Source organism: Glycine max, chromosome 6, assembly GCF_000004515.6.
Source record: "Glycine max cultivar Williams 82 chromosome 6, Glycine_max_v4.0, whole genome shotgun sequence".
In the NCBI taxonomy this organism is placed as follows: Eukaryota; Viridiplantae; Streptophyta; class Magnoliopsida; order Fabales; family Fabaceae; genus Glycine; species Glycine max.
In genome coordinates this window covers 45,517,482-45,539,723 of record NC_038242.2, presented here as the reverse complement: position 1 = coordinate 45,539,723, position 22,242 = coordinate 45,517,482, and the positions used below count along the sequence as shown (strand labels likewise).

Below are 22,242 nucleotides of genomic sequence, written 5' to 3'. Positions count from 1 at the left end.
CATAGGCAAACATCATCACATAAATGATTAATTTATTTCAGACACTTAAGTTAAATTTAATTACTCTTACAAATTAATTAAAATCATTTAGTCAAACATTATAAAAAATGCAATGTTATAAACCTAGTATGGTTTGATTGAACTAGTTGGACCAAAAGTTAATATTTAAAAAAATTGAATGAAAATATAAAAAATATGGTACACTAAAAAATTAAATCAATGACCTAAAATTTATTTAATGTATCAATTTATCACTAAACTATCATGATTAATTATTAAATTTATAACATAATTAATACATATACTTATATTTTAGATATGATACTTATAGTGGTTTGTGCAGTACCACTATTGACCCACTAGTTATGATGATGGGATTAGGATAAAATGAATGAGGTTATAATTCCAAACATTAATATAAGTATCATTGCACTGACTTATTAGTTTGACCAATGACTCATCAATAGGGGTGGAAATAGGTCAGGCCGGCCCACAAAGGCCTACGACTTGACCTACATAAAGTCTGGTCTGAACTGACCTATTTAATTAAAATGGTAGGCTCATGTTTTTTTAAAAGCCTATTAAATTAAATAGACTAGGCTTAGGCTTATTAAAAAGTCTTATAAGCCTTATAGGTCGACCTATATATATATATATATATATATATATATATATATATATATATATATATATATATATATATATATATTTATTTATATTTTTTTTTGGGTACCTATATATAATATTATTTTTTGGATACAATTAATTTTTTTTTAAACTATCAGACTTTGATTACATATTACTGCTCCATAACTTATATTCTTATAATCAAGGACTTTAATTACAATTTAGGTGTGAGTCATGTGCCCTTTTATATTCCTCATTATTTTAATTGACTTTCCTTTTTCTTTAATTTTCCTATTACGTTCCTACCTCATAAAATATTAAATATTTGTTGTGAATAAGGCTTTTAAAAAGGCTATCAGGTCAGACCAGACTTTTAAAAAGGTCAGGCCGAGCCAAAATAAAAGCCTTTGATAGGCTATAGGCCAGGCTCAAGTCTCAAAGATTCATCGTAGGCTAGGCTCAGGCCTTTCAAAGTCTAGTTTGGCCTATTCCCACCCCTACTCATCAACTTAATGTCTCGAGCGGTCAAGTTTTTAAAACTATGAATAAAAATGTAAAATACAATCCAACTTGCACACCTGCACGCCATCCAACATGAATTATAAGGAGCTAAATTATCCACGAGATTGTATGGCACTTAAACGCAAATGCAAAAGGAATCAATAAAAATGTGATAGATGTTATTTTGTTGAAATATTTGTAAATAGAGTCATCAATGATAAGGTGTTGATTGCCCTTTGACATTTTAAGGGTGATCTTACAAATATTATTCATCATTCATATTATAAAAGTCCAAACAAATGTATTCTATTGGCCACTTAATGACATACAACAATATCAATTTTAAGTTGTATTTGATTGTACAGAGAGAAATAAAAGACGGAAGATGAAAATAAAGTGGTGAAATTTGATAAGAGAGACTAAAGTTATAAGTGATGGACAAAATTTTCATCTTTCTTGTTACAGTAAAGTAGTATTTTTTTTTTATCAACACAATCGATTTTCTTTGATTTTTCGAGTAAAAAATTATTTTTAGGCACACAAAATTGATTTTTTTAGGCAAAAAATTGATTTGTTAGATACAGAAAAATATTATTTCTTGCATATTTCTTTTAAATTAAATAACACAACATATCATTTTATTTTTAATTTATTTGTCTTCTATTTTTGTTTATTTTTTTTTAAAAAAAAACAAACACACATATCATTCATATTATAAAAGGACAACAAATCGGAAAAGGGACAAATTTGTGTTCCTTCTATTTTTATAGCACTTTAACAAAGATTCCTTACAAAAGTTGTGTTCTTTCTTTTCTCAACCCAACAATGTTGTGTTGGATTCGTTAAGTAGGTTATCTGTCTGACACCTGTTAGCACCATATTTTATCATCCATTTCCAATCTAACACTGACACCCCAACGTGCATGACAAACGAAACCGACATGGGTTGCTACAAAATCAACGTAAATTGACCTAATGGGAGTAGTTTTACAAATTATTTTCCCATATAGGTCTGTTTTTAAACATATTACCAAGGGGGTCTCTTTTTTACATGGAGACACCCCTGCATGCAAGCCGTTTCGCCATACACGCTGGCGATACCACCTGGGACGGCCACATGGCTTTCCGCCACTGCCACTGGCGAAATAGCCAGTGGTTATCGCCACCAGTGCTGGCAAGTTAGGGACAACTCTTTACGCCAGTTTGACTGGCGAGTTACATGCAACGGGGGTAGGCACAGGGAAGGCTTGCAGAGCAGCGCGCAGAGGTGCAAAGGGGTAGGCTTTTTTCAGAGGTGCAAAGGGTATCGCCATTCGTATTGGCGAGAAGCTTTTCGGAGGGGGGTATCACCATTCGTACTGGCGAGAAGCCTTCAGAGGTAGTGTTCCCCTATAAAGCCAGTATCCCATGAACGCTTGAACGCTTATCCTCTCCTGTTCACATAGCAAACTTCAAATAATCTTGTGATTGTTTCGCTTGTGCCGATGGCGAAAAACTTCCCTCCTGGTACGTGGTTTTTTAACTAGTACCTTCAAATATTAATATTATTTGTGTTATATATATGTTAAGTTTGTTTTAGTTGGTATGTTAATATTATTTAGTTTAGGTTTTTTAAGTTGTATGCTATTATTTGTGTTATATATATGGTACGTTAGTTTCAGTTGATTTGTTAATATTATTTTGTTTAGTTTTTCTAAATCTATATGTTATTATTTGTATTATATATATGCTACGTTAGTTTTAGTTGGTATGTTATTATTATTTGGTTTAGGTTTTTTATGTTTGTATGCTATTATTTGTGATATATATATGGTACATTAGTTTTAGTTAGTATGTTAATATTATTTGGTTTAGTTATTCTGATACGTGGCGAAAAGCTTTGCTCCCTTCCTGTGCCTCCCTCCTGGTACATGATTTTTTAACTGATACCTTCAAATATTAATATTATTTGTGTTATATATATATATATATATGTTACATTAGTTTTAATTGGTATGTTAATATTATTTGTTTTAGTTATTCTAAGTTATTATTCAAATATGTCATATGTTATTAATTTTGTATATATATTGTTTAAATTTTTGTTTGTATATTAATTTTTGTTTGTATTTTAATTTATTTGTATAATATATTTAATTTAATTTTTGTTAATTGAAAAATGTATTCTGTTATTTATTTAAATTTATCTATGTATTTTAAATTATTTGTAAAATATATTTAAATTTTTTTATTTGTATAATATATTTTGTTATTCAAATATATATATATATATATATATATATATATATATATATATTCTGTTATTTATTTAAATTTAAATTATTTGGTATATATATTTAATTAATTTTTTGTAAATGTACTTAATTTTTTTTATGTACAAATAATGTATAACTTTTTTTTGTCAATTTATTATATTATATTTTATTTTTCAGTATGAAAGACATCTTCCTCGTCATGTTCATCAAATATACAAATTAAGTCTGGTCCAATTGATGATGACGCTTTATGGATGCAAGCTAAGCATGTTTCAGAACATATTTAGAATGTGGAAGAAGACAGAAAATTATTCATCAGACGAGTTATCCCCACGTATCAAGGTCAAGAAGAAATATTAGAGGAAATTATTCCTCTACTTCGACAATCTGATTTTTACTGGATTATGAAGATGAGATACTTAAAAATAAACGTGGCATTGATTAGTGCCTTGATTGAAAGATGGAGGCCGAAAACACATACTATTACTCTTCAAGATGTCTCTGTTTTATTAGATCTCCGTATGGATGGGTCACCATTAATTGGTCCAACAAATCTTGATTGAGCTGATTTATGTGAAAAATTGTTAGGAGTCAGACCATAAGAAGGTGAACTTCAAGGTAGTATGATTAAATTAAGTTGGTTGACTCACCTTTTTTTCACAATTAAATAACCATGACGGTAACCTACAACAACTAGAAAAGTTTACTCGTGCATGGATCCTTAGATTCATAGGAGTCGTCCTATATGTTGACAAAGGCAGTAGCAAAGTTTCCCTAAGGTACCTACAATTTTTACGTGACTTTAGAGAGTGTAACACATATGCATGGGGACCTGTCGTACTTACTTATTTATATAGAGAGATGTGCAGCGCCACCAATTATAAAACTAAATCAATCGGAGGTATGTGCATCTTAATACAAATGTGGGCATGGGAACGATGCACAAGTTTGGCTCCAAAAAGGACTCCTCCCATAATAAAAAATAAACCACTCGGGCACAGGTTAGTCGTTTAAAAAATTAGATTTCAATTGAAAATAATTAATAATGTAACGTATCGATAATGATGATTTCATAATATGAGGTAAGAACATGTTAATGTATTGGTTAAATAATAAATAATATGTCATATTTCATTGAAAACTAACAACTGTGTTGTTATATGCAGTTTCTGTGAGAGTCTTGCACAACAAATGTTATGTCAGTGTTGCCTCCAATTTGTTTGGTTGGAAGTGTAGCGTGGTGGTGCCGCCACTAATTTGTTTCCAAGTTATTGAGTGGCATCAACTCGATAGAGTTTTGAGACAATTTGGAATGCAACAACCAATTCCAGGGTGTCCTTCGCAACCCTTGAATATTCATGGCATAACGCTGAAAGACAAATAAGATGAAAAGTGTGGGCAATTATTTGCCCCAATGATTAGTCAATGAAACAATCGAGCTGATTTTAGGGTCGATGGTTATCCTCGATAAGAGGGTCTATTGAGCTTTAACTCCGACTACATGGTCTGGTCTGGTATAGGCGAAAAATAAAGATGTTTGTTGACCCTAAAAATGCAAACACAACTACTTATTTTTATGTTTTATGACTATTTAACTTTAAATTATTTTTTAAATCATGGTCATTAATTTGCTCACCCTAATAATTGCATGTTGGAGTTGCGGAGACATTACAATACATGGTGTCTCCATAAGGGAGGAATACATGGACAGTTGATGATCCCGTGCCTTATGTGGAGAAAATAACCATTTTATCGGAAGAGTAAGAGAGAATCACCCTGTGTCACATGGTCCAGCAACAGAGCATCAATTTCCAGCACAAGAGTTTCATATCCTCCACTCAAGTGTTGAAACTCAAGGCATATGCAGACGAATGGAGGTTGTTGAAGCGGAACCATATTCCCAACAAATGGCAGAGCGTGGCCATGGAAAGTATTACAAACACCACCAACATTTTCTCAGACACAAATGTAACAGTATCCTTTTGAAGGTCATCACATTGATACTTCTGCAAGCGAACATTCGTTCGGTGGTGTTGTGGAAACACATCCTAATTTTTCATGGCCTACTATGAACCCTTCATAGCAACATGATGCCTCAATTCCAACACCTAATGCCCCATTAGGTACGCAATGGAATGTACTCGGAACAATACCTTATATGGGTGACTTATTAGGTGTTGATTTGTGTCACCAATTTTCTGCTAAGGCTGACCAAGTAGAAGCGGGGAGACATCGGGGCAAAAGAAATCCTGATAAGCAAGCATGAAGATGGGATCAACCATGTGGCACATCCTTATGTCATCACAGACATCATAATGAATGATTTCAATGTCTCTGTTTAAATATGTTGTTCTATCTTTATCATTTGAATTTGACACTTAACCTATCGTTTATTGAATGAAAGCTTACTAATGGATACAGTTTATGTCGCGCATCAAAATATAATAATAAATAATGTTAAAAAAAACTAAAGAATACAAACCAAAATAACTAATGTTACTAATGATTTCATTGAAGAACACAAGCTAAATAATTCAAGAGAACTTCAACCAATACAAGTTACTTGTCTCATATATCTGAGGTCACTCGTCTAACATACATAAATCAATTAAATGAACAACTTCCACGGTCAGATTGCGTTGGACATTGACTCCTGTTGTACCCTTCTGCTCCACATCTACTACATTTTTGTCGGTGCTCAGATGGTTCGAGCCAATCCATCTCATTTCTTATCCTTGTTGATTTTGGCCGACTTTTCGCATGAATTGTAGTTGGATTAGGGATAAGTGTCCATGCGTCATTAGAAGGAGGAATTGCCACTTCATTCCCAAGAGGCCACCATTGTGCAGAGTAAGCTTTTAAGATATGCTCATTTGTGTAAACAACATCTATATATTGGAAGTAGTTCACGTAACCACAAGCTGTAATAATGTGTGAACATGGATAGTGAAGCGCATAATACTTTCCGCATTAACAATAATGGTCATTCATTTTAACTGCCCACTTTTGTCCTCCACTTTGCGTTATAGGATTGAAGATCTCCTTTACTTAAAACCTTGTCGACTAGATATCATAGACGCGAACGATGTGCGAACAAGCTTGTTCTTGATTTTTTCTAGTTCTTTAACAAGCTTAGAACAATATACTTGTCCTTCATTTAATTTTCTTTGAGCTTGGCGACCACGATCAACAAAGTACTTTTGGCACCTACTATATGTTGATTTCACCAACGCTGTTATCGGTATGTTGCGACAATCCTTCAATACCTTATTTGTACATTCAGAGAGGTTGGTTGTCATGTGGCCATATCGACGTCCTTCTTTATCATAAGCCATTTTTCTTTGAAATGCGATCAATCCATGTTGTTATGGCTGGACTCAGTTGACGAAATCTTTCTAAATTTTGATAAAAAAAAATATGCTTGCAAGGAGTGTAGCCTGCATGAAATTAGTTAGCAACAACAATTTTAAGTATATATGAAACTTAAATTAACGTGACCATGATAAATTAAATCTTAACCCAATTTTTTCAACATTTCTTTTTGTTTGGCATTGTTGAATTTGTGATTGAAATTGTTTGTTATGTGTCGGACGCAGTAAACATGTTAACCATGGGGAGGTTGCCAACCAAGTGCTTCGTTAGCCATAATAGACTTTGTACTCGCGTGACGATAAGATATCAGACAAATACCATTTTTATCTATGACGTGTTCATGCAAGTGTGTCAAAAACCATGACCACGTTGTTAACGTTTCACCTTCAACCGCGGCGAATGCTAGAGGAAGAACACCACTATTTCCATATTGTGATGTGGCCATTAAGAGTGTCCCACAGTATTTGTCGTATAAATGTGTGCCGTCAACTTGTATGATTGGCTTAAAATACTTGAAAACCTCTTTACATTGACCAAAAGTTCAAAATACTCTATGAAACTAACGGTATTCGCGACTAACCCTATTCCCAACAATAAAATCGTCATGTAGTATTTGGAAATAGGATCCAGGAGAATGATTTTGCATCTGTGTTAGCCATGATGAAAGTTTCGCATATGGCTCTTCGCAATCGCCATATTCAATTGCAATGACATTTTGTTTCACCATCCAAGCTTTTTTATACGAAACCTTATAGATAAATTCATTGTTTATCCTTTCTTGAATCAAAGAAACTTTTATTGATGGATCTTCTCTGATCATGCTTGTTAATAAAATAATTTAAATAACAAATAACGCAAAAGTAGCATAATATGAACATAAAAAATATACCTACTACACAAGTGGCAATTAAATCTGAATCAAGCTTCTCGTGATCTTGTGTTATAGTCATATTCAGATATGTGTGTGGTCCACCCCATTGTGTGACTTTCTATGAATCAGTTATTTTAGATAAAATTGCTCCCATATAAAAAGGGCAAGGACAGTCTACGCTTTTATTTGGGCAACAAATGATATACTTGTTCGATTTGCTTTCAACAACTTTAAAACTTTGATGCACCTTCATAACGTATTGTTTCAGTGCATTTTTTACCGCATCTTTACTATCAAAATCCATGCCAACATATAATTCTTGCCCAACATTAAAACTCGATGGCATCTCCAAACCGCAAATGTCCTCCTCATCAGGATGACTCCAATTGATATTGTTATAATGCAAAGCATCATTCCAAAATGGATTTTGAATTCCTTCTATACCTAATAGTTAAAAAAATAAAATTTAGGTCAATATCACAATCGTACTTATTTACCATTAAATACAATTGTCATAAAATCATAAATGTATTCACCTATTTTTTTATTTAATAAATTATACCTTCTGTTAGGTGAACAATTCTTACTGGTTGAATCATGTCAGTGAATTCATCGTCTGTATCAGATATACCGTTAATACTATCATCTTCGTCTAAAGACTCTTCAACGTATGAGTTAGACACAAGATAATCATCATCATCATCATCTTCATCACCATGTACATTGTTTACATTTTTTGGCGGTTTCGCCTCATTATTAGATAAATTATTTTCACATGATGTAACAGAATTTGCAAAATGAAACATAGAACCACCAACCACATCCTTTTCTATGTACAATTTCAGAACTGACATTTGTTCTTGTTGTTGAAAATTTTTTATCACAGTTTCAACATCTTCGTCATCACAAATTTGCAAAGCAACATATTTTCCTGAAACTAAAAATCTACAACTGATAGCATAAATAATTTCATTATTTTCTAACTTTACCTTATCTCCAATTTTTTTTCAAAGCATTGAAACTAATTCCAAGTTTAATTTGAATCACTTTTTTACTGCCTTCAAAGATAACACCATCAGTCTCTTCATATACCCTTGCATTGAAATACAAGATTGTTATAACCGAATTCATCATATACCTACAAAAACAATATTATAAATAATTAATCATAGCAATAATAAATTCAAAATAAAAAAAATCTAATAACAAAAAACCTTTTTACTGAAACTTCATATTAAAACTTTATTCTAAAAAAACAATAATTACTTCAAATAAATATGATGACAGAAACTTAAATAACTTGAACGATTTCAAGGTAGTAATTTTAAAGGCAGAATAAACCATCAACAAAGTTACTATTATAAATAATTAATCTTAACAATAATAACTTCAAAATAAATAAATCTATTTAAAAAAATATTACACTGAAATTTCATATTAAAATTTTATTCTAACAAAAAATTAATTACTTCAAATAAATATGATGTCAAAAACTTAAAAAACAAAAATGCTTTGAAAGTATAAATTTTAAAGTAAGAATAAAGCATCACAGAACGCTTTCAAAGTAGACATTTTAATTACATTACAAAGCATTAATGAAGTTATTATTATAAATAATTAAAATTAACAATAATAACTTCAAAATAAACAAATCTAATAAAAAAATACTAGAAACTTCGGATTCAAACTTTATTCTAGACTCAAAATAATTACTTCAAATAAATATCACATTAGATAAATATTTGATTGAGAAACATTAAACACACTTGAAGTTGAAGGCTCAGAAATTTTAAAGCCACACGAAGAAAGCATCAACACCAAGCTAATCTAATTAAAAAAATACTATAAACTTCATATTCAAACTTTATTCCGGAATCAAAATAATTACTTCAAATAAATATGATGCCACAGAAATTTTTGATTGAGAAACTTTAAACACAGTTGAAGTTGAAGGCTCATAAATTTTTAAGACACACAAAAAAAGCATCAACACGAAGCTAATTTAATTAAATAAATAATAGAAACTTCAAATTCAAACTTTATTCCGGACTCAAAATAATTACTTCAAATAAATATGATGCCACAAAAAATTTTGATTGAGAAACTTTAAACGCAGTTGAAGGCTCTGAAATTTGAAAGTTGAAGGCTGAGAAAATTTGCAAGTTTCAGAAATTTTGAAACGAACACGAAAGCATAAGACGAAGGTGCTATTTAAAGGAACCTATTTCGCCAATGGCTTTTGCGAAATGTACACAACTATTTCGCCAGCACGAGTTGCGAAACCAGCATCCCGTCTCGCCAGTCAAAGTGGCGAAAACCACTGAAACTCTGCTGCCCTAGCCTGACCTACACGCCTTCTACAACACCACTGCATGGCTATGTCACCAACTGAAATGGCGAAACCACTGGCTATTTTGCCAGTGGCAGTGGCGAAAAACCACTGCATGGCTATGTCACTAACTGAAGTGGCGAAACCACTAGCTATTTCGCCAGTGGCAGTGGCGAAAAACCACCTGTTGCTCGTATCGCCAGTGACAGTGGCAATTTGCATAGTGGTTTTCGTAAAAAAGAGACCCCTAGGTAAATACTTCTAAAACAGACCTACTTTGGAAGATAGTTTGTAAAACTATCCCATTTAGGTCAATTTGCCACAAAATCAACGAATTTATGTAAGAAAAATTTTATTCCTATTTTTTTATATTTGAGAAGCGTAAAAAAAAGGATAAGCAATAAATAAAATAGAATAATTAAAAGTGAATAAATTATAAAAGTATATATAATCAACATATTCATATATTTTTATTGAAATCATAAAACTGCTCCTATTTCAAAGAAAAATACATTTAATAATAAAATAATGCACAACGAACATTCAAGTACTTGCTTTAAATTTATTATAAAATAATAATAATAATAGGTTGAACGTTTCACCAACCTATCTTTATGATGAAATAACATTTAATTATATATCACTTATTTTTATATGTAATTTTATATATCTTTACAATATAAATAATTATAAAAATTTCTATAATCTCGTCTCGCAGTTCTTTTTATTTACTAAATAAATAAATTTAAAGCAATGTATTTTATATTTTTTAATATTACAAAAAAATACAATAAGAATATAACATTAATCAGAAATACTAGCATACTCTTCCACAGTAACATTCCTCATCATTAATGAGAAATATTAGTATGGAGAAGAGAGTATAACTGATATTTCTCAATATTATTAATTTATTAACAAAAACATATCTCAAAATTTTTTTAAAATATTGTATTGTCTAATACTAGAAAAAGGTAAAGTTAATCGGTATTTTAGATTATTAGTTAAGAAATTAAAAAAATATTTATTGAAATATATAAGATTGTGTTGTGTATAACTTTTTTATAATGTTCATAATAAATATTTTTTTTTATTCTTTAATCAATTAATTAAGGACAACAATTAACAAAAATCCTAAAAAACATATTTCCAAATCCGAAGAAACAAGTACAAAAAGAAGACAAAATATTGCATATTGAAAACCCCGCGTAGTTCTTCTTAGTTCTTACATACCCATGTTCTTCGCCACCTTTCCATCTCCATTCCCCACTCGTAACTTTCTTTCTTATCATTACACCACTTTCTCTTTCTCTTCATCGCTTACTTTTTTCGTAAACATAATACCAAGCTGGTTTTAATAAACCTGTTGGCTACTACAATTGGGACTATATCGATCATATTTGTCTACAGTATCAACAAACGCGAAAAAACTTCAACGCGGTCGCAAAAGCTTGCATAATACTACATAAACATTCGCATTCCCTCTCGTTAATTCATTAGCATATATATCTCGCAATCCACCCTTACTCCTTTGGCACGTACGCTGCCACCGCTGATCGATCCAGGCGATGGCGCCGCGTCTCTGGTCCTGCTTCAGCAGCAGCAGCAGCAAGGCCAGCACCACCCGCGGCGGCGGCGGAGGCGGAGCTGGGTTCGTAGATTCCCTGCTCCAACCTTCCAGGTTAGGACTTAGATGGGTTTAGTTTTTTTTTTTTTCATTCTCGTTTTGCATTTGCTTCGTCCTCCACTGAATTCGACTTCCTTGCAATGAAAGTGTGTAGTATTTTGTGCAGTAAAGTAGAGCTGTAGTGAAGTTGAATTCAATGTTGTGAGGTGCATGTTATGTAAGTCGTGAAATGCCCCAAATTTGCATAATTTAGACCAGGCGATCCCAACTCTTTATTTTTTATTAGGTAGGCTAAGTGTGAAAGCCTATTTGGTTTTCATTGAATAAAATCATAATGGAGCGAAAATAATTGATTTCTATGGTGACCAATCTTGTTTGACGAGTTTTATAAAATTTCAAAATCAATTCCACGAATTGATTTTCAGAGAAGTAAAGTCTGTGCAATTAGGTGCCAGAAGTTTCATATTGAAGTGATCTAAGATTTACATTGTGTTTATAAAAAAGATACTATATGATTAAAAAAGGTGTAACACATTCCCAGAGAAAATAATAAAAGTATATACCTTAAAAGCCACCGCATCACTTCTGATCAAACTAAAGTAGAATACTTTAAGATAGACCCAAAACAGAAGTTGATGTGTGATTTTCAACCACAATACCATCATCCAACCAACACCTAGTGGGAGAGGTCACTTGCTCACATAATACAAATTAAGATGTGTTATGGGTTATGAAAGTTATTGTGTGCTCTTTTCATCACTTTCATTTTTAATAGGAGTTAGACCAAAGGCATCCCTTGAAACAAACAGCATCATTAACTATTTCACACAACTTAAAATCACTTGCCAAAAAGAATGTGAAATTTCACCTTCTAAGATGCATACATTTTGCTTGTTTCTAGCCATAGAGTGTGACATCACTCAATAATGATGCATACATCAGCATTATTATTGAGCAATGTCACCAAGGTTATCAAACTCAAGAATTTATGCAGACTTGTGAGAGTTTCATAGACTCGACTCGTAAATTTGTAAGAGTCTACGTCATATAAAAATAATAATAAAATATATATAAATAGCATACTAATTAAATATTTTAACAATATAATAAAGTAAAATAGTAAATCATAATGTTCAGAATATTTAAATAACCAAGTCTAGTAATAATACATCACTACCGAGTTTACTTAACCAAGCCTAATAACTTACTGAGGTTATAGTAGTGGTAGATCATTCTCATCGAGAGTTTGATGTTATCAGAGAACAATGGTTTGATATTATTAAATGTGAAAATTTTGTATTTGAAAATAATACACTAAATGAAGGTATGATAAATACTATAAAGACAAAAAAACTAAAAAAAAATGACTTACATTTTGGTCTAATTTTTTTAACTTGTTGATTCGGTGATAAACTCGAGAGTCTACCAAACTTACTTAGAGTTTATGAAGTTTGCCTAGAGTATACTAAAAAAAGAGTTTACTCAAGAGTCAACTCGCAGAAGACAAGTGGACTCGTAAACTCGAGAGTTTGATAATCATGAATGTCACACATGTCAAGTGCCAACCAAGTCATGTCTAGGAAGAACTATATGTGTGTATGAAAGAAGTCTGTTTATCTGTTTTCATTTCTTTTTAAAGACTAGTGTTGTTAATCAAGCAAAATTGTGTTTATATCAGGCAACTTTCACCAGGCCTGCACCAGATTCATTACAAGTGTTCCTAAGAGGAGCATTGAGGACCAAGGTGGACAACGATGGCGCGAATATCTTGGTAGCATTATACGAAAATGGTTTGGTCACTGACTGTCCAAGAGGAGAGAACAAAGGGCGTGTTCTATCCAATGACTATGTTGTTAGAAAGCTCGAAAAGCTATGCACTGTCAAAGACATCACTGCCAAGAAAACAGTATCAGGAACGGTTAACTTTACCTTACTATTGACTCCATATTCAGGAGATGGAGAGAGAAGTTTAAATTTGTGGCCTGAACAATTTTATTGATTGGATTTGGAAATTGGCATTTATATTGAATCATGCGTCTTCTATCTAATTCTTGTTACTTATATTTGATTTCCTTGTAGCAATGACAACTTTTTGCATTGACTCTTGTCACCTGTTTCATCCACCCATTCGACCTGTTTTTTTTTTTCATTATTTATTTCCCACACATATCCATCTTTTGAAGGCGATACTATTCGAAATACGGTTAGGCATTAAACAAGAAAGCCTTTGTTAAAGAGAATTTGAATCTCAATTAAACATGAAAGCTTTTGTATTTCCCTTCTATTGGACTCCATTTCTGTTAGTCTACATTCGACCTCTTCAATTATTGGCTGAAGACACATATTGTTTAATTAAAACATTACACGGATAAATTTCTCTATAAGAACTTATGAATGAAAATTGCTTCTCCGTAAGCTTGTCCATGTTGTAATATGAAAATAGCTTCTATAAATTCATAAACTTATTCAAACAGGATCATACTCCAGCATTGTTTTTACAACCCTATTGAGAGAAGAATAACAGCACTGTTAGTGCATTCGTGTCATTAAATTCGTAAAAGATTCAGTTAATGCCATCAACAAGAAGCTATTTGAGGTACTGCTGCAATCAAACCATTATCTACTCTCGCAGATGTTCCATTCCCCATGTTTCTTGGTCACAGTGCGATATCATAGACACAAAAAAGAGGTTGAATTTGGCTTTAGACTTGGTCAAGAGTGAACGAAACAAGGAAAGGATATATAACATTGGTATGTGGAAAGAAACAAGAAAGATGACGGATTCAAATTTTTCTAACTGATATTTTTAATAAAACTAATAAATTAACATTTTCAAGGAAAGGGAAACACTATTTCCTAAAGCTGCCACATGACATTGTCAAATGAAATCAACGGACATTGGTAACTTACCATTTTTCATTTCAACCATAGTATGCATAGTTCAATCGTCAGAAGGCACACATCAAACTACTATCTTATATTTCCATATGACTGTTGCTTTTTCTGAACATAGTATTTTATGTATGTTATAGTTGATAATTTCTAAACAGGAAAACAAAATAATGAAAATATAGCTTTGTTTCCAGTACCTCACTCTTTTAAATTCTTTTTTAAGGTTTAATTACATTTTTAGTTCTTTTATTTTAATAAGTTTATGTATAATTTTGATCCTTTTTTTTCTCTACAAAAATAAGAGATATATTATAGATAGTACCAGAGGTACTTAAATACATATAGAGGATGGGTATGCATCGGGTTCTGAATGCTAGACAACAAATATTAAGAACCTAACTGAACCCATAGTAAAAATTACAAATGCCTTACACAAGTTATTGAAAATCCTACATCTATCATCATTCCCTAATTATAGAAAGCTTCTTTGAGATGGGAGGATCAGTGACTAAAGTGCAGTGTGAAATCCTTCTCCATAGCCTTAAGCCATGACCATAGTAGGAATATTGCATCATCCATCACTTTGCTCCCATCAAAAGATTGGTTTTCAAAAATTACCCCATTTCGATGCCTCCAAATGGTCCTTGTTAGCGCTACCCACTAGCACTTTCATCTTCTAGCTTTGATTCCAGCAACAGACCCGCTAACATGTTGCAGAAAATGATCTTTTCGATTTTGTGGGAATGCGCCCAATGAATTCACCCAAGACAAAGATTCCCACCATAAAGGTAGGATTTTATTGCAGTGGAAGAATAAGTAGGCTGCATCCTCATCCAGGTTGTTGCATAATGGGCACCTTGAATCATTTATCTCCACTTGTTTGCTTCTCAAATTGGTCTTAGTTGGCAACTGGTCTCTAATAAGCCTCCATGTGAATACTGCTGCTTTGAGTGGGATCTTAAGATTCCATAACTCCACAAAGGTCCGATCTTCAATAACCCCCCTTGTTGCTCCCACCAGTAATTGGTATGTAGTTTTCGTTGAGTAGTTCCCACTCGAATCAGCCTTCCATATCCATGAGTCTGCCCTGTTTTTGATGAATTGTTACTTGTGCTAACTCCTCAAGAAATTCTGTAACTATACCAATTTCGTTTTCAAAAAGGGATCTCCTCCAACTAAAGTTCCACTCCCACCCTGCACCTTTTTGGCTCCCCACACAGTTGATGACTTGTTGCTGCTGGTTTGAGATCTGGTACAACCTTGAGTATTTTGCCATTAGTGGCCTGCCATCACCTGCCCAAGTATCCTTCCAAAATCTGAATTTATCTTCGCGTCCCACCCTCCATTCTATCTGGTTTTTAATTACATCTGTTGGTTGCTGTTGATTAATCTGCATGAGATCCTTCCACCAAGGAGAAAAATATCTACTCCTTCTTGCATCGTCAAGGGATCTCCAACCGCCATACTTGGAAGTGAGTATTCTGGTCCAAACCTCCCTATGATTGTGAAACAGCTCCCACCTCCACTTTGCTAGCAATGCTGCATTAAATACCCGTAAATATTTTATGTCGAGGCCACCTTTGTCTTTTTGGAAGACACATCGTTGCCCAAATGACCTAGGCAATCTTCTTTTGTTCCAAACCCCCACCCCATAAAAATCTACGTTGTATGTTGATCAACTTGTCAATAACTTTGTTAGGTATCTTGAAAAAAGAAAGAAAATAAATTGGAAGTGTTGTTAGGACTGAATTGATCAAAGTGACTCTCCCTCCAAAGGAAACATGTTTTTGTTTCCATCTAGCTAATTTTTCCTCACACTTCCTAATGACAGGATCCCAGATGGCACTATGTCTTGGGTTTGTCCCAATTAGTATATCGAGATATGAAAATGGCATAGATTGCATACTACAATTCAGAAATTCAACAGCTACCCTCCTCCATTGGTCAAATTTGCAAATTGCCCCAAATTGATTCTTTGCGAAGTTGATTTTAAGCCCTGATGTAATTTCAAAACATCTGAGGATGGTTTTTATGACCTTCACATACTACATCGTAGCCTCCCCAAAGAAAATGGTATCATCAGCATATTGTAGTATGCTTACTGGCTCCTTACTCTTGCCCACTAAAAAGCTGTTGAAGAGCTTTTTATCCACTGCTTCCCCCATCAAGCCTGTTAAGCCTTCTGCGGCTATGTTAAACAGCAAAGGAGCTAGGGGATCCCCTTGCCTAAGGCCTCTTTGCGGAGTGAATTCATTAGTTGGGATGCCGTTAACCAAAATGGAGACCGATGCTGAGGTGAGGCAGCCCATGATCCACTGTATCCATTTAGAACAAAATCCCAATCGGCTTATCATGTGATAAGAACTTCCATGAAATAGAGTCATATGCTTTTTCGTAATCAACTTTAAATACTAGACATGGCTTTTGTCTCCTCCACTACTTCATTGGCTATCAATACACTATGCAGCAGGTGTCTACCCGTTATAAATGCGGATTATCTCTCGTCTATGATATTCGGCATTACCAACTTCAATCTGTTAGCAAGTGTCTTGGCCACAATCTTATAGACACAGCCAATTAATGAGATAGGTATGAAGTTGTTGAGAGATTGTGAATCTTTCACTTTGGGTATTAGAGCGATAAAAAAGGCATTACCACCTTTAGGGAAGATACCGTTAGCATAGAATTCATCAAGAAACTTGATGATACCAGGTTTTAGTGTCTCCCAGAAGTGCTTGATGAACTTAAAATTTAAACCATCTGATCCTGGGCTTTTGTCACTACCACATTCCCAAACGGCTAACTTTATTTCATCCTCCTGAAAGGCTCTCACCAACATGTCATTTTGCTGCATGCTGATACCCCTGAAGCTAATTCCCGGAAGCTCAGGTCTGATGGGGTCAGGTTCACTAAATCTGGCCAGGATTAAATTGCGGACTTCTTTTTTCACTATGATTGGATCATCAACCCATACGTCCTCAATGAACACACCTTTGACTGCATTACTCCTGCGATTTGAATTCATGAGGAGGTGAAAATATCGTGAATTACAATCCTCTTCTCTTATCCATTTAGATCTTACCTTTTGTCTTAGCAAGGACTCATATGCTTGTGCCGCTGCCCACAGGTCCTCCTGCAGTTTTTTACGAGCTGCAAATTCGAGTGGAGACAGCTATCTGTCGTTGCTACCAACCTCCAACTTATTAAGTTCATACTCCAGATGATGTACCCTCTTAGAAGTGTCTCCGAATTGTTGTTTGTTCCACTGCTTCATTCTCACCTTGTGCCTTTTGATTTTTTTCTTTCAAAGAGTATCCCCCCCACCCCCTTACATGTGTGTTTGTCAAGCTCCCTTTTACTAGGTTTTCAAATTTCTTGTCTTTCAACCAGCAGTCTAGGACCCTAAAGGGTTTAGGTCCCCAGTCGACATTTTTAGATCTAAGCAGGATGGGGCAGTGGTCCGAGAAATTTCTATCCAAGATGAAATAAGTACTTTCAGACCATTTAGATGTCCATTCCTCTGAAACCAAGAATCTGTCCAATTTGCTCTTTGCAGCCCCATTTGGTCTATACCATGTAAATCTTCTCCCCACACACTGTATTTCTTCCACTTCTAAATCCACTATCCAGTTATTAAAGTCGGTGATAGAATTAATATCTGCCTCCCTTTGAGTGATACTTACTCTCTCAGATGGGTCTCTAATGTTGTTAAAGTTGCCCAGGATACACCAAAGTCCACCTGGGCAAGATTTTTGAGTTGCTTGATATCTTCCCAAAGGGTACGCCTGCTGGGGGCATCACAAGGAGCATATACATTCACTAAATATACTATCTGCATGTCTCGGGTCCAGACGCCCTCCGGGAATATGAAACCCCTGCTCGATGCTCTCCTTTCAACCTTGAAAGCTTGGTTATTCCATATACATAACAATCCACCTGCTGAGTTTGACGCAAGCTGTGATTCCCAACTCAAGTCAGAGTCCCCCCATAGTGCTTGACACATGGTTTTGTTAGTATTGTCCTTCTTGGTCTCCTGTATGCACAACAAATCGACATAGTGGTGTTTTACTAATTTCCTAATTGCTGACCACTTCACCCCCCTCCCTAACCCATGGACATTATAGGATAGGATATTCATGGCAGGTTGCTCCTATTTCCCATTGTTTCTGCTTCCTTCCTATCTCTAATCTCCATTGCTGCAATTTTTTCGATGATTTTTATTTGGTCTGCCCCACATGCCATCCCCAACTGTTTTGCCAGTTCCCATTGGGTTGTTGGTTCTGCGTACAGATTTGTGGTGCCTTCATCCCTAGTTTGTGATACCCTCCAATGCTCAGGTTGTGTCTCGAGGTCCTTTGGGTCCATCTGAGAGGTTTCGCTATTAGCGCCTGCTGATCTGTTGTTTTCTTCTTCTGTAACTTGTGCCACTACTGGTTGCCCGTGAGCCTCATTGCTTTCCTCTTGATATGGGGCTTTCCCATATGGGGCTTTCCCACTAACTTGAGCTACTTTCTTCATACATCACTTTTTCCTTGAGTACACCTGCATGGCTCTAGCGGTCTCCTTTTGCTGGACTTTGAGATTATGGCATACCTGAAAAGGGTCCTCAAGAGTTGTGGGCCTGGTAAGGCCCAAGTTGCTTACGGGCCCAATTACATTCACGTTAGAATCACGTGACTTTTTTAAATTACACTCCTATGGCCCGTTGTGAACATTAAGCCTTTCCCCATGTTGACCTTAATCAAGGACATGTGTCCTCATTTCTTGGAAACTATCCATGCTGGCCGATGACGTGCCAAGAAGATCTTTCTGTTTTGGCATAAACAAGGCTCCTGCTCTTACAAGACACCTTTCTTCTTCACCGCAAACTGCAACTAATGTTGTCAGGTGCGTGTCTCCAAGCCGGATTTCCTTTCCATTCTCGGCACTAGTCTGACGCAGCTCACTACTAGGGCAGCGTGCCCTTCTGCTGCAGTCATTACCCAATGGGTCGATGATAGCGCTGTGACCGTTGGTTACAATTGCGCGCTGTCGGAAAGCGATTTCGTCTGTCTGGTTTGCAGTGGCAGATCGCGGCGAGGTGTCGCTCAGCCTTGCCTGTGGGGTTCCTGTGTCTCCGTCGTCTGAGAAGATTTCGTCGGAGGACCCCCAATGACTCCAACGGTGTCGCACGCCTAACACGTCTACGCTTCAATTCTCCTCCACGAGGTGAACTCTGTGGGTGTCGCCGTCGATTTGAACAGTTACCGAGTGTTGTATCGTCGGTCTCCATGGTGTTCTGACGAGGACCCGTGCCCTGTCAAGCCGCTGCATGTCATCTACGTCATCGTCAACTTCCACCAAGTCGCCCACTGCAGCCACTATTTTGCGTATGTACTTGATACTCCAAGCCACTAATGGAATGCCCCAGCATTGGATCCAAACCAATCTGTTACCCGGTTTAAGCTCCGAGTTCCATTTCTCCATCGAATAAAACATGGATGTGTCGTTGTTGATTTCTTCCATTATCATTTCTTTCGCTTTTGTGTCTGAAAGCCCGAGAAGGAGAACCATGTCGTCTCCTAGGTACTTGGGTGCTACCTTTGAGCCGAGGATCCATGAGAGTTCATCATCTAGTTGTTCGAAAATTTCTTGTCTCTTCAGTCTTCCTACCCATGCATCTTTGTAGCGCTTTTTCATCCCTTTCGGGATTTCAAGTGTGACCGATGATTGTGAGCTCCCATACAACGCTAGGATTGAGGTGGTGGATCGCCGTTGTCCTCTGTTCTCAGTGTGTGAAACCACTGCCTCCGCGTATGTCCTCCTCACATTTGGAGGTGTTGCCACTCTGCCCTTTCCATTTTCTCCCTCCATCTGCCTCACATGTTTGGCTACGTATTGTTCTTGTCTCGCCTTTCCTCTCCTGTACTTTGGGATATTCGCATGCAGCTTGAGGCCCCCAACAATAATATTATCTAGCTTTCTTTCCATTCTGTTTGCATCAGAGACTCCATTGAATCTCTCAAACCCGTACTTCCTTCCTTCTTTGTTTCTCAATTTAGGGATGAAGATCTCCCTCACATCCCCCATCTGTTTGAACTGAAACCATAGCTCCTCCTCCGTTGCATCCTCGGGGAACCTAGTGAAGTAGAACAAAGTGATGTCAGCCCTATCTCGCCAGTTTACTTGATGGTAGTTGTGATGCTGTCCAGGCCTATCTCTGACATAGTATTTTCTGGGATCTGCTGTCATACATGACTCTACTCTCACTCTCCCTCTCTCTTTCTGTTCCTCAATGTGATCCGCTCTCTCTCACTCTCATCTCACCCGTTATAATAACTTTTTTGATCCTTTTAATTGCTCACATTTAGTTCTTACAATTTTTTTAATTATTCAAATTAACTCCATCACCTTAATATTCTATCCAGTAATTAACAGAAATGTAACAAATGTGTAATATATTATCTCATTTTATTTGAATGTTGTATACATTATTTATTTGTTTATAAACCCATACAAATCCCTTTGTAATTTTTCTGATAATTATTGAATAGAATTTTAAGGTTGTGGACTTAATTTAATTAATAAATTAAGAGGACCAAAATGTGGTCAATAAAATCCAAAATAAAAAACACTAAGAACTGAAGTATGAATATAAAACATAAAATTATTTTCTAGCATTCAACTAATGCCTTAAATACTTACAAAAGTAATGCGCCACCGGGGAATCAAACCCGGTCAGTACAATGATACCACTACCCCAGATGCGCTTGTGTTTGTACGGTACGAAATTAATTGTATATAACTATAATATCATATGCATATGCAATTTATTAAAATTTGTTTCTGGCAAGAGATTTTCATCTTTTTAAAGTTTTCAAATTCAGTTGGAACATAACTTTTTAATTTATTTTCTTCTAATATGAAAATATTATTCTTTTATCCTCAGCATGATTATAATTTGTTGTATATTTTGTTAATATTTTTATTTGATTAAACATAAAAAATCCTTTTAATTAATTTAGTGATCACACTAAAAAAACAAAAGAAAAAATCTTATTGGACTTGGTCATTCTAGATTGAGTCTCATTTTATTCTTTGACAAAGTCTTGGGTGGTTTTAAAAAATCTATATTTTTCATTATAAATATCTAAGCTTTATATGCTTTTTCGTGAATATTATCTCACATATTTCGTGAGTTACTTAGTGGTTATTCTTTTTTGCTAGTTTCATTACTCCAATTATGATTGGGAAGAGACTACTAGATCTTGAGGAACTAGTCATTATGCAGAGAAGTCCTTGAGAACAATGTGAATTCACATGTCTCAAGTTAATTTTATTCCTGATTAAATGAATTCCCAAGCTGAACATAAAATCGTAGTTCGTAAAGGATCCATGTTTGATTGTGATTATGGACCACATAATTAACTTAGGTTTATGTACTCTTTTGATCCATGTTTTAACTCTTCTGATTCCTTCTATCTAAAATTATGTAACTCCAATACATCCAAATCTTTTAAAACTATTACAAAGCTAAAACTGACAGTAAAAAAAATGCCAAAAAAATAAGTCAATTTAAAATGATTTATATGTAATGACATTAAGTGATTTTAGACATCAAATTAAAGATCAAAGAAATAAAAAAATTACAACAATATAGAGTAAAATAAGGTATTTTGAACTATAGAAACTAATAGAAAAAATTATTCCAACAATAAAAACTAAAAGGACAATTAAACCTAACATATTTAATAGTAATTATAAACCGTCACTATATATATATTCTAAT

General features: G+C 34.6%; 1 protein-coding gene and 1 long non-coding RNA gene across 2 annotated transcripts; one reads left to right on the top strand and one right to left on the bottom strand.

The window, feature by feature from the left end:
• Nucleotides 1-11,088: 11,088 nt before the first annotated feature.
• On the top strand, nt 11,089-13,630 carry LOC121175079 (uncharacterized). The gene is made up of 2 exons (XR_005892093.1): nt 11,089-11,636; nt 13,261-13,630. It is a non-coding gene; the product is annotated as an uncharacterized lncRNA (long non-coding RNA).
• Nucleotides 13,631-19,664: 6,034 nt separating this feature from the next.
• LOC106799112 (uncharacterized) lies at nt 19,665-20,705 on the bottom strand. Its single transcript, XM_014777083.1, has one exon. The coding sequence runs from the start codon at nt 20,703-20,705 to the stop codon at nt 19,665-19,667; it is 1,041 nt and encodes a 346-aa protein (XP_014632569.1).
• Between the last annotated feature and the right edge of the window lie 1,537 nt (nt 20,706-22,242).